Consider the following 14,340-nt stretch of genomic DNA (forward strand, 5'->3'; position numbering starts at 1 on the left):
GCATTTCAGAAAAAGAACATCATACCAACAGTAAAATATGGTGGTGGTTGTGTGATGGTCTGGGGCTGTTTTGCTGCTTCAGGACCTGGAAGACTTGCTGTGATAAATGGAACCATGAATTCTGTTGTCTACCAAAAACTCCTGAAGGAGAATGTCCGGCCATCTGTTTGTGACCTCAAGCTGAAGTGAACTTGGGATCTGCAGCAGGACAATGATCCAAAACACACTAGCAAGTCCACCTCTGAATGGCTGAAGAAAACAAAATGAAGACTTTGGAGTGGCCTAGTCAAAGTCCTGACCTGAATCCTATTGAGATGCTGTGGCATGACCTTAAAAAGGCAGTTCATGTTCAAAAACCCTCCAATGTGGCTGAATTACAACAATTCCGCAAAGATGACTGGGTCAAATTTCCTCCACAGCGCTGTAAAAGACTCATTGCAAGTTATCGCAAACGCTTGATTGCAGTTGTTGCTGCTAAGGGTGGCCCAACCAGTTATTAGGTTTAGGGTGCAATCACTTTTTCAAACAGGGCCATGTAGGTTTGGATTTTGTTTTCCCATAATAATAACAACCTTCATTTAAAAACTGCATTTTGTGTTTACTTGTGTTATCTTTGACTAATATTTAAATTTGTCTGATGATCTGAAACATTTAAGCGTGACAAACATGCAAAAAAAAAAATCAGGAAGGGGGCAAACACTTTTTCATACCACTGTATATCATGATATATATCGTATATCGTGACATAGCCAAAAAATATCGAGATAATATTTATAAGTCATATCACCCAGCTCTAGTGCACGTGCAGCAAGTGTAACAATGCAAGTGTAGCAATGCGGCAACAAAGGCAAGGAAGAATAAAAACTGCAGGTTAGAAAAGATGGACATAAACAATAAAGGATTTCAAATCTTCAAAAAACGGCTTTACAAATGTTTTATGAGAAAGGAAATGCATTTGACACATTTGTTAGACTTCAAAGATACACAATGGGCCTCATACAAGAATTTTCGTATTCTTATACTTCTTACTTTTTTCTGTGAGGTCTGCTCAAACGAGTGTTCCAAGATGAGGATGTTGCATTCAGCAGTCTCTTAACTGCACACTTGTAAATTGCTCAATTCAGCCTGATGAATGCTACCTTTTCATGAGATAGCAGTTCTTGAGATTCAGTCACAGTCTATGGGTAAATTTCATTCACAAAAATGGCACCCAAGAGTTATAAGAAGAACTTGATAGTGCACAGCAGAAATCAGCAGACAAAAAAATAACAAATCTTGCAGTGTCAGTGGTACTAGGGGACCCAAATGTTATTTTTAATAAGCTGTCAACAATGTGTCATTAGAGCAGTGCTTTACTGTGACAGATATAAAGAACTCCACCACTCCAACTCACATAAACAACAGACGCATACAGCCACACTCAGTCCTGCCTCTGCTCACTGTTAAGCTTGAAGCTGTGTCTCGTTTCAGGGGCCACCTTCTTCATATACTGCATTTCAAGACTGGTTATGACATAACGTGTCAACAAGACTGACCTGTTGTAAAGGCTTGTCCAAATACGGCTCAGAAAAGTGGCCTACTTCTGTCCAAATTTGGAGGACACATAGTATATTCTTAATATTCTCACTATTCCAAAACCTACTGCACACCAGTTGTTTGTTTGGTTTTATTCTCTGTGGTTGGACCTCACAATGACATGATAAACTTTTGGGAGTAGGCACAGATTTAGCCTAACAAGCTGTGTGCTTCAAAGGAAGTGATTCTTTAAATGGGACACAGTTTGAATCTGTCTGCTACTACCACAGTCAGTCTGTACAAAGCCTGCAATCATGACTTCCTATACTATTGTCACGATTACGGTTTCTCCCTTGCTGCTCCTGTCCTCTGCCTTGGAGATAGTATGTTCTAAAGGTTATGCAAGAAAACAAAGCATGCACACATCCGAACACATGCATTTACCTCTCTCACAGGTGCGTGACCAGTAGCCAGTGCCGGTGCAGTCGCAAATGAATCGATTCCAGCCTTCTTTGCAGACACCTCGGTTCTTGCACGGGTAGCTCTCACACTGCTTGCCAGGTTGCTTGTTGCACGAAGGCTTGATGCCAGCTCCATTTTGTGCCTCAGCAATCTGACGGATGTCCTTGCTTCGACCGTCAATGAAAAGGTCACGGATACAGCCCACATAGCCATAGTTGAGCATTGCTGTCCAGAGCTCAGTGGGCAAGATGAGGTTGGTGCGGTCAGTGGGAAGCCCCCCCAAGTACATGTCGCCCTCCAGGTCCAGAATCTCGCTCTCACCACTGGCTGTGAACGGGGTCCTTCTGCTGTTTACAGAGATGGTGCCTGGGGTGGAGATGGAGGAAGTACAAAACAGGTACAAGGCTGCACTGATACTAACAGTGGTAAACAATAGAATCGTGATGTCAGGAAGAAATCATATTATATACACAATGATGGAAGTGAATAACTATTATTCATCCTGATCAGAACATTAAAAAAGCTTTTGGTGTACTTCATTTTTATTTTTTTTATTTTCTTCTTTACATTAGTTCTTGTACTGTATTACTTAAATGTGTTTTAGAATTATATTACATTAAATTCAGCTTATTTATTTTGCTATTTAAGGAAAGTCAACAAATCTCTGGCAATAACTTCATAACAAGTTCTCCACATGTTTTATTCTGACTATTGTCACTGAGGAAAGCTTTTGGTTTACTTCTTTTAGACAATTCTTGTACTGAAGGACTTTAAAAACATTTGTGATTTTAAAATTTACTTCAAAGAGGGGGTATTATAGAAAAAGTTTATTTAAATTCTGTTAGAGCTAGTACACCTCATTGTTTCACCAACTTCACCAACACAACTGACCTGAGCGTCCATCTCTCTGGATGTCCACATGATACCAAGCACCATCATTGACCTTTGTCTGGGTGGCCTTCACCTTGATAGTCCCTGAGCCCATGTCCAACAGCAGGTACAGGCTACCATCCAGCAGCTCTACTGCAAAGAAATCCACCTGGACAAGGACAGAAGAACACATCAACAGAGATTACCATTCAGTCCTTTTTCTGAAAAAAGTAATGCAAGATGTGGTTCTTGTTTGTTATTATTTGATTTGCAGTAAAGTTGGATGCATTGTGTTGTGATTGTCAAAAAAGGCTTGACATGTGACAAATACACAACACAGTTAAGTTATACATGTACAAAGATTATTCATAAAGCAACTGTAAATGCCATAGAACTGTAATCTGTAAATTCTCAACCTATAATTAAACAAGTATTCAGTCTGTGCCATTAAAGAACAACTTAATTGCAGCTGAAAATGTATAGGCTAACCTCCACTAGTTTAACTTGTTCCATTGCTCTAGTGATGTATAAGTACACCGTGACATCATTGTTGGGTGTGGTCACAGGCGCAATAGAGCACACTCCTGACCATACCCAACCACACTCAGCTATGTGCGGTCAGAGGTGAAAACAGCTTTAAACTTTTAACCAGAGACATAAGCAAATCATTGCTGGTGTAAAATTACTGTTAGTAGAGTAGCAGAAATCTGACTTGTCAATTCCATAACATAAAATCAATGTGATACCATAATAGCGGTAATTGTAAGGGGAAATTACAGATACACAGTGGGCCTCATTGTGTATCTAATTATTTCAGTCCAGTTTACTAGACCGGTGGGATCACCCAGGGAACACAACCCCTCAAGGGGTCACAAAATAAATCTGAAGGGGTCAAGAAATGATTAAAAAGATAGGAAATAAGAGAAAATCATTTTTGATATACAAATTGTTTATCTTTTCTGACTTTCCTCTAATCATTGCTTTTTTAAATGAAAAAATACTATATATTTTTTAAAAATATTCAAATGAAACAATCTGACAGGGGAAAACAACTCTGTGGTTAAACTGCTTGCAACTCAGACATATGCAACCTGTGATGAGGGGTTTGAGACTCATTAAAGGGTCACAAACCAAAAAGGTTGGGAACCACTCCTCTAAACAAATTCTAATGACGTATGATGCCTCTTAAGATTCTCAGTCATCCAAGTCACAAGATATCTAAGTAAAATGTAGTAAAATGCAACTCAGTTTGCTATTTTGTCCTAAAGACATTTTGCATCAAGAGGATTCATCAATCCTTCTGAACAACAAGTCCAGTTGCCTTTGACCTAATATTTACAGATATCATTAGGATGGCATTTCTTAAAGCACAGTTGAATTAGCAAGTGATCTTGGGGATTATGGACTAACCTTGGTGTTCTTCTGGCTGCGGGCAGCGTCTTTGCGCTCCTGGGGTTTGCCATGAGTGAAGAGGATGAGGCCGTTGGGTTCTGTTGTGCGGAAATCAAAAGAGATGGATCCCATCCGCTTGGTGTTCCACTTAGGGAGGCTGATGTAGGCTTCGGGAGTCTCAAAAGAAATGGGGTCCAGGGTGGCCACATTCTCACACTTGTAGGACACCTCACCCTGGATTTTCATCTTAGGGTCTACAATTCGAGCCAGGCGGGACAACTCAAGACGGATGTCGTTGTTCTTATACACCACCTGTGATAGGACAAGGATGGCATTACAATTATTCTTCTATTTAGATATTATTAAAGATGGATATATTTACTTTTGTCACTCAATCAAGTACTTCTGGTAACACTTTACCATAAAGTAACAATAATCAACATTGGTTGATACACTCCAGCAACACTTGTAGTATGCAGAACAACTTTATTGTCAGACCAATGTGTTTCAGCTTTTCCCTTCATCAGGGTCATCATAAAACACATTACAACATTTAGATAAGATGGGTATGAAGCAAAAAAAAATTTAAAAAGGTTTTTAAAAAATACAGACAACCAATTATATACATATTTGCAAAGAAGCTAATTGTCAGGTTGTCAACAAGGGGTTGATTTAATAGAAATGAAGACGTGAGCTTTGGATGGAGCAACTCTCATAACCAGAAATCTGGCAGAGTTTATTAGTGGACCTAAACCATGACAGCGCAGAGTTAAAACCAGGAGGCAGAGTTGCAGTCCTACACGCTTCTCTGCGCTTCCAGAGCAGTTACCCACCCAAAACTCCTTAGTGACGGTGAAGAGGAGTTGTACTTAAAAACCTAAACAAAAACGCTGAAATAGCACAACAAAATAGGAGAATTAAATGTGGACTCTTAAACATCAGATCTCTGTCATCTAAAGCTGTACTAGTGAACAATTTAATGTCAAGAGTATCATATTGACTTATTTTGTCTTACTGAAACCTGGCTGAGTCATGAAGAATATGTTAGCCTAAATGAATCCACTCCGCCCAGTCAGATTAATACTCGCATTCCTCGAGGCACCGGCCAAGGATGTGGAGTTGCAGCCATCTTTCACTCAAGCCTATTAATCAACCCTAAACTAAACTAATTTATAAGTCATTCGAAAGCCTTGTTCTTAGTCTTTCACACCCAACCTGGAAAACACGACAGCCACATCCTATTACAGTGACTGGAACATGTAATTGGCATTAAAGAAGGCACACTAAGCTGGTTTAAATCCTATCTATCAGATCAATCTCAGTTTGTGCATGTAAATGGTGAGTCCTCCGTGCATGCCAAAGTTAGTCACGGAGTTCCACAAGGTTCTGTGCTTGGACCGATCTATTCACCTTATATATGCTTCCTCTAGGCAATATTATTAGGAAACACTCCATAAACATTCATTGTTATGTGGATGATACCCAATTATATCTATCGATCAAGCCAGATGAAACTAACCAGTTATCTAAACTTCAAGCATGCCTTAAGGACAAAGACCTGGATGACCTGCAATTTTCTGATGTTAATCTCTGACAAAACTGAAGTTATTGTACTTGGCCCCAAACACCTCTGAGACACATTATCTAAAGATATAGTTACTCTAGATGGCATTGCCCTGGCCTCCAGCACCACTGTAAGGAACTTCGGAGTGATCTTTGATCAGGATTCATCCTTTAACTCCCACTTGAAACAAACTTCAAGGACTGCCTTCTTTCACCTACGTAACGTTGCAAAAATCAGGTACATCCTGTCTCAAAATTATGCCGAAAAATTAGTGCATGCATTTGTTACTTCTAGGCTGGACTATTGCAATTCCTTATTATCAGGCTGCCCGAATAAGTCCCTTAAGACTCTCCAGTTGATCCAGAATGCTGCGGCTGAGGTGTACTCTCCAATATTAACTTCCCTGCACTGTGTCCCTGTAAAATCCAGAATAGAATTTAAAATCCATCTCCTCACCTACAAAGCTCTTAATGGTCAGGGACCATTGTATCTTAAAGATCTCATAATACCATATTACCCGACTAGAACACTGCGCTCCCAGGATGCAGGGTTACTTCTGGTTTCCAGAGTCTCCAAAAGTAGAATGGGAGCAGAGCCTTCAGTTATCAAGCTCCTGTCCTGTGGAATCAGGTCCCAGTTTGGGTTCAGGAGGCAGACACCATCTCCACATTTAAGAATAGGCTTAAGAGTTTCCTCTTTCATAAAGCTTATAGTAAGGGCTGGTTCAGGTGATCCTGCTCGACAACTGCTACTACAGTTGTTGTTATTGGCTCTGTTACTAATACTGATATTTTTCCTATAGCTGTCATTCCAATTATTATTAATTTATTAATATTAACACTACAATTACATTTCTACTATTTTAAAAATTCTAGGTGGTATTTGCATTGTGCCTCCCTCTCCCCCCCCCTTTCCCAAAACCTCTTTCTCTCAAAACCTAACACGGCAGTGGCGGATGGCCGCCCACCTTTGAGTCTGGTTCTGTCCAAGGTTTCTGCCTCTTAAAGGAAGTTTTTTCTTGCCACTGTCGCCAAATGCTTGCTCATGGTGGGATTTGTAAATAATAATATAAAGAGTAAAGTCTAGACCTGCTCTATACTAACTTCTGTTATGAATTGGCGCTATTTAAATAAAATTGAAATCACATTTCATCCCTTTTTGTAGTTAAAAATAATGTCAACATATTTTTTATGTTATGCGTAATTATTGTGCATGGATTTGTTGTCCGATCAGCAATTCTCAACGACCAACTGTTGGCTACTGGACACCTTCCGACAACACATTCAGTTAAGCAGCCTCTCTCTCATCATTTCTTCAGCATGCAGTGCCAGACTACAAGACTTTACTGCCCTTCCCAAACACACACCTTTGTGAATCCGGTTTCTTCTTTATGTGTGCTACAAAAACAAGATTTCAAAATCAAATGGATGTAGGAAACACCCTCCGATAACGATTCTTCCATGCAGTGACAACTTAGTGGAAATAGGCCTAAATTTCTCACTAAGTGGTGAGTGTAATTTTTTTTCTTTTTCTTTGTAATATTTGGAGAAGCAGCAATAGCCTAAAGCTGTCCTTGGTTCTAACAGGTTTTTTATGATAGACATATCGCCTCCAAAACACTGATGTGACCATGGAATAAGCTTACACTGAACTTTAATTTAATGCTTATTTGTACGTAGGCTATGGTTTTAATCCACCACCCACCCACTCTCACGCAAAAAGAGCCCTGCTGCCCTCTAGTGTCCCCCCTTTCACACACACACACACACACACACACACACACAAACACACACACAGGTACAAAGTGCCTAAATGCTACACTGTGTTTACCAGCTAGTCTCTAACTCTGTGAGTCTGCTGTTTGGTGCTGAGCAGATAGTATTCAGTGGGTTTTTAGAATGTTCACATAAAACAGCTTCCTGCTGCGGCTATGATAACGGTGAGAGGGAACCAAAGTTGCAAACCAAAGTGCAGCTAAACAATGAGGTGAAATTCACTATAAAGCTTCATAAATCGGCAGGGAGCTGCAGATGTGGGTGAGAATTCTCTATAGATTCATCACCATGAGTGGCCCCTTTCACATTGTCACATTGTTTTTACATGTCATTTTATACATTGTTATCATAAAACTATTGATGATAGCCGCTTTAAGTGCACGTTGATGATCAAACTCAGTAAAGAAAAATATAGAAAATAAAATATAGAAAATTAAAAATACTACACATTATAGAAGCACAACATGGGTAGATAAAGCTCAGTAAGGCAGACTGTTGAACCTCAGGCTTACTTACTTAATCCTCTTTGTCCTGGGTGGGACATGAGGTTGCAACAATCTTCTACTACAAGTTACTTTGTGTTAATATGCCTCAACTGAATACCAACACAAAGCAGAGTGAGAACTCTCAGTGAGCTGGTCTGCTCTTCCTCGTATTAAGACTAATGGCTCAACAACAAAAGCCTGATACACATACACACACAGCTCTTGTGTGTGGCTTCTTTCAGCTAATTTAGGAGGCTGACAGCAAGCACTGGCACAAGATCTAACATAGTGTGTACACAAACAAGTCAGGTAGTCGCATGCTGGCGGCTAACCTGCAGCACGCTGTGCTGTCCTCCTCACGTAGTTGACTATTTACATCAACTGTTTCCCCTCGCTCTTCTTCCTCTTTTCTGCCCACCAAAAACTGCCACGAACCCTCTGCTGTCACTACTGCCCCCTTGTGGACTGATCATAGTGCTGCTATCTGGAGCCCGGATCCCTCTAGTGCCACCTTTAACATTCCTGTGTTCATTTTGGATAGGTCCTTAATGCGAAACAGACACAGTCGACACAGCGACAATAATAACTTAATAAAGATCCGGGCCAGAACCCTACCTCCAGTCTCAACATCAAATCTGAACCAGCACAGACTTTTAAAGATGGCTCTTCTGAATGTAAGATCCCTCTCTAACAAAACGTTTATTTTAAATGATTTTATCTCTTCTACTGATTTAGACTATGTTTTTAACTGAATCCTGGTTACGTCCTGGTGATCACAGTCAGCTGGCTGAATTGTGCCCTCCTGATTTTGACTGCTTTAGTTGCCCCAGGGTCTGTGGTCATGGTGGGGGCCTCGTTACTGTCTATAGGAAGCATTTTAAGTGTGACCTTATAGCTTGCAACGATTTTTCCTCCTTTAAATTGCTCATGTTTAAACTTGGTGGCCCCCTTCCAGTCATATTTGCTATTATATATCGCCCCCCTAAACCAGCTGGCTCCTTCTTGTTGGAACTCCCTGAGTTTTTATCCAGTCTTGTGTTAAATTATGATAGAATTGTTCTTTGTGGTGATTTTAATATTCACATTGATGACTCCTCTAATGCCCTTGCTGCTGATTTTTTAAATATCACTAACTCTTTCAACTTACAACAACATGTGTCTGGCCAAACTCATTTCCGTTGCCACACCTTACTCTTCGTCTTTACTTTGGGCCTGAAAACCCCATCTGTGGAAACCAGGGACATGTTTGTATCTGATCACCTATGCATTGTTTTTAACTGTGAATTACAGGCTGCTAGTACTGTCTTATCCCGCTCTAAGTACACACGTGTCCTTAATGAGCATAGTGCCTCAAAATTCTGTACACTGTTCAGTTCTCCTGGCAGTGTGTTTCCCGACTGCTCCAACACCAACGATTTGGTTGATTATTTTAACTACCTGTGTTCTTCAACCTTAGATCTCATAGCTCCTCTGAAAAATAGACAAAACTCAAAGACTAGAAAACAGCCATGGTTAAATGACAGTATTCAAAGCTGTAAAAAGAAATGCAGAAGAGCAGAACGCAGATGGAAGAAATCAGGTCTCCAGGTCCACTTTGTGGCCATGAAAGAGTTATTATGCCTTTATAATAGGATGGTGAAGGATGCAAGAACATGTCATTTCTCTGCACTTATTTCTGCCCATCAGCACAACCCCAGATTCCTGTTTAAGACTGTGGATCAGTTAGTTAACCCAGCCTCTCCTTGTGCCCCTGCTGAGTGTGATGCTGATTGTGAAAAGTTTCTTTTGCACTTTGCTGGAAAGGTGGAGTTAATAAGATCTGATATCATCCCCAATCCAGCCTTTTTAGATGTGGATCACCCGCTCAGGGATTCTTTGAGCAATTTTTCTGATGTTACTCTGCCCGAACTCACAGACATCATGTCTCTTATGAGAGTATCCTCCAGCCCTCTGGACAAAATCCCAACTAGGTTTCTATTGGAAATTATGGATTGTATTACGCCCCTTTTACAAATTATTTTTAACAGCTCACTGTCTACTGGCTGCGTCCCTGATTTCTTTAAAAAAGCTTGTGTCCAGCCAGTCCTAAAAAAAACCTGGGCTTGATCCCACCCTCCTGGATAACTACCGCCCAATATCCAAATTGCCTTTTATTTAGAAGATTCTCGAAAAACTTGTATCTAAGCAGCTTCTTGCTGCTGTGGAAAACAATACCTTTGAAAAGTTCCAATCTGGCTTTCGTCAACACCACAGCACTGAGACAGCCCTTCTTAAAGTCACTAATGACCTTTTAATGAATGCAGACGCAGGCATGTGTTCAATTCTTGTGCTGTTGGACATAAGTGCTGCCTTTGATACAATTGATCATGGCATTCTTTTAGACAGACTGAGGCACTGGGTGGGCATATCTGGCACTGCACTAGACTGGTTCACATCTTATCTGTCCAATAGGAAATTCTGTGTTAGCACTAATAACTTCATGTCATCCTTTTCCCATATCAAGTATGGTGTGCCTCAAGGTTCAATTCTGGGACCAATATTGTTTTCCTTATACATGCTTCCCTTGGGGGATGTCATCCGCAGACATGGTATTTCTTTTCATTGTTATGCGGATGACACACAGTTGTACCTCCCTGTCAAGCCCACTGACCTTAGTACGCTGAGTTCTCTGCAGGTCTGCCTGTCTGACATAAAAAATTGGATGTCGATAAATTTTCCTCAGCTCAACTCAAATAAAACTGAAATCCTTGTTATTGGGCCCCAACACATCACTAAACAAATACTGCCATCCACTGGTAACCTGTCAAAACATATCAAGCCTGTTGCAAGAAATCTTGGTGTCCTGTTTGATAGCAATTTATGTTTTGAGCAACATATCACTAAACTTGTCCAATCATGTTTCTATCACCTCAGAAATATTGCAAAAATACGATCTATTTTAAATCTTAGTGATGCAGAAACTGTTGTGCATGCTTTTACCTCCTCACGCCTTGATTATTGTAACAGCCTCTTCACTTGTCTTAATCAAAAAACTCTGACACGACTGCAGACTGTACAAAACTCAGCTGCTAGGCTGTTAACCAGGACCAAGAAGTATGACCACATCACACCTGTTTTAGCCTCTTTACATTGGCTCCCTGTTGGTTTCAGGATTGATTTTAAGATCTTGTTGATTACTTTTAAGGCTCTTCATGGTCTGGCCCCAGATTATATTTTAGACCTTGTAATCCCTTATGAACCTTCACGTAGTTTGAGATCTTCGGGCAGGGGTCTCCTGTCTGTTCCTGAGTCCAGGATGAAAACTAAGGGGGACAGAGCTTTTGCTATCAGGGCCCCGAGGCTCTGGAACAACTTGCCCGAAGAAATTAGGTTGTCTGAGTCAGTGTCTTCGTTTAAGTCTCGTCTCAAAACACATTTTTATCTGAAAGCATATCCTGATTTTACCTGAACTGGCTGTTTATTTTACTGTTTATTTTATTGCTTTTGTGTATTTTATGTGTTTTATTTCTTTATATTTCGTCATTCACTGTGGTATTTTATTTTTCTTGTTGTGAAGCACTTTGTACTTTGTTTTGATAAGTGCTCTATAAATAAAGTTTTATTATTATTATTATTACACACACATACATTTCAGCACTTAAGCAATACTACAATAGCAGAGCACAGCTCACCATGCAGGCCCTACACCTTACTGTTGTTGATACCTCCTTGCACCACAGACAGTATTGACAGTGACAGAGCAGTTCGCAAATAGTTTTTTTATTAAATTTATGTTTCATGGCTTATAGACCCATTGTTGTTTCATTGTTACAGATAATATATTTTGAAAAATATCCCCCTCTGATTTTCCACAAATCAAAAACTGACTTATTTTACATTGCATTTGTCTGTGTGTGAATTACAACACTGATGCTTACCATGGTCTTGAAGTGACAACATTTCTTGTTTGACAGTTAGAGAGCTCAGTCAAAAATAGTGTGTCTGCATCACGGTTTTTGCTCCTGATCCAAGTTCTTTCATAATGAGTATCTGCCCAGAGTCGGATTCAATATTTATTTATTTAATTTTTGCTCATAATTTCCTTTGTAATACAGCTGTACAGTGCATACTTAGGCTACAGTAAGCCTACATTAAAATTAATTCAACAATATATATCTTTGACAACAGATCTGCTTTAAGATAATTACCTGCAACACAAGTTTTCTATGATATTTGCTATAGTGTTCGGAATAATACAACAAAATAATTCAGTTCAGCTGCAGTTTTCAACCAACAGCAGTACTACAGTTATGGTTTAAACTGAAAAAAGCAGACTGTCCTCACCAGAAAAGGTCGATTGTGCAAGCAACTTATTACGACCCATGTTTACATTTATAGTAGGATGCGACCTCTACTGGTTGTGGTAATTATGAAGGGAGCAAACCTGGAAGTCAGGTGATGTAGTATAAAGAGTTACATGACTTAATTTATGTTAGTTACGTGACTTACATAACGTAGGCTACTTAACTTAAACTAGTTGCATAACTTAACTAACGTACTTATTTTAACCCAAACCATGATCTTTTCCTAAGCCCAACCAAGTAGTTTTTATGCCTAAACCTAACCTGCGATCGTTTCACAATGTTAACCACGAGTTTAATGTCACCTGACTTATGTCACATGATTTACGTAACGTATGCTTGCAGCCCATCCTCATCTGCCACTAGTAGGGGCGCTAATTTAGGAAACACTCCTGTGGGTCGTATTAGACAGTATGAACGACTTATGTGGTCGTATCTGTTGGAGGACTTGTTGGAAAAATGTCAAAACACAAAATGAACACAAGCATGGTTCTGCCCATAAGGTGAGGGTGGGGGCCTTCTACAAGTCGGTGCCCAGGAGTCTAGTCATGTATGTAAAGATAAAAAAAGGTAGTAACCGTGCTGGATCTCAAATACTGGCCATGTAGAATGTGTTTTTTAAATGATGGTAAACTGTCTACCACAAAGGTTGCATGTTTCAGAAAAGATGGCCATTTTTACTTTTTTGCATCAGGCATGTTCCAGAGATGCATAAAAACATTCAAATTATGCAGTGTTTACAGACAGGTTACATGAATAACATTATAAATAATAAATAAGTAAAATTAAATAAAAATATCTGTTCTTCAAATACTGCACTGCTACAGAATGAGCACACTGCACTGTATACATGTACCACAAATTCTCAAATAATGGCTCCGTCTTAAATAATAGCCGGTAGGCCAGCAGAGCAAAGGCTGTTACTAATAAAGGATAGATAAAGAACACTGAGGGGCGTAATTACCTGTAGCCTACTGCTCACATGGTAAATTCAGCATAATGTCCATTTCCACTGCACTAGATTCATCATGTCACACTCACCAATCTTCTGCTTTACGTTTCACTTTTTAGCAGAAAGCTGTTTTAATTTTTACTTTGCAGTTTTTTTAGGACTGCTAAGGTACTGTCAATGAAGGCTCCTATTTGTATCAAAACACATACACACCTGGCAAAATTATCAAACACTAAGTATTTATGTCTGTTTATGCAGTATTAACTTTTTAAAGAGTCCAGTGCAGGCACAGAGATGGTAACCAGCAGGCTATACATTTTACATGTACAGTGCATCCGGAAAGTATTCACAGCGCTTCACTTTTTCCACATTTTGTTACGTTACAGCCTTATTCCAAAACGGATTAAATTCATTATTTTCCTCAAAATTCTACAAACATTACCACATACTGACAATGTGAAAGAAGTTTGTTTGATATCTTTGCAAAATAATAAAAATAAAAAATGAAAAAAAATCACATGTACATAAGTATTCACAGCCTTTGCTTGATACTTTGTTAAAGCACCAATTACAGCCTCAAGTCTTTTTGAGTATGATGCTACAAGCTTGGCACACCTATGTTTGGGCAATTTCTGCCATTCTTCTTTGCAGGACCTCTCAAGGTCCATCAGGTTGGATGGGGAGCGATTGGTGCACAGCCATTTTTAGATCTCTCCAGAGATGTTCAATCGGGTTCAAGGATGGGCTCTGGCTGGGCCACTCAAGGACTGGGCTGTGTGCTTATGGTCGTTGTCCTGTTGGAAGATAAACCTTCCCCCAGTCTGAGGTCCAGAGCGCTCTGGAGCAGGTTTACATCAAGGATGTCTCTGTACATTGCTGTACTCATCTTTCCCTCTATCCTGATTAGTCTCCGAGTTCCTGCCACTGAAAAACATCCCCACAGCCTGATGCTGCCACTACCATGCTTCACTGTAGGGATGGTATT

At 39.8% G+C, this 14,340-nt stretch overlaps 1 protein-coding gene across 21 annotated transcripts in view; it reads right to left on the reverse strand.

Moving 5' to 3' along the window:
• The window catches only part of nrxn3a (neurexin 3a), a 296,866-nt gene that overhangs the window by 111,217 nt on the left and 171,309 nt on the right, over window positions 1-14,340 (reverse strand). For all 21 annotated transcript variants that reach the window (XR_006374521.1, XR_006374519.1, XR_006374520.1 and 18 more), the window contains 3 exons: window positions 4,258-4,551; window positions 2,869-3,016; window positions 1,960-2,343 (listed from right to left, as the gene is read on the reverse strand). Coding sequence is in view for 18 of the 21 variants with exons in the window: in XM_044166363.1 (XP_044022298.1) it covers window positions 1,960-2,343; window positions 2,869-3,016; window positions 4,258-4,551 (826 nt within the window). In the remaining 3 variants the exon portion in view is untranslated. The remainder of the gene's footprint in view (window positions 1-1,959; window positions 2,344-2,868; window positions 3,017-4,257; window positions 4,552-14,340) is intronic.

The sequence above is a fragment of the Siniperca chuatsi genome, linkage group LG15 (genome assembly GCF_020085105.1).
Source record: "Siniperca chuatsi isolate FFG_IHB_CAS linkage group LG15, ASM2008510v1, whole genome shotgun sequence".
NCBI classification, from domain to species: domain Eukaryota; kingdom Metazoa; phylum Chordata; class Actinopteri; order Centrarchiformes; family Sinipercidae; genus Siniperca; species Siniperca chuatsi.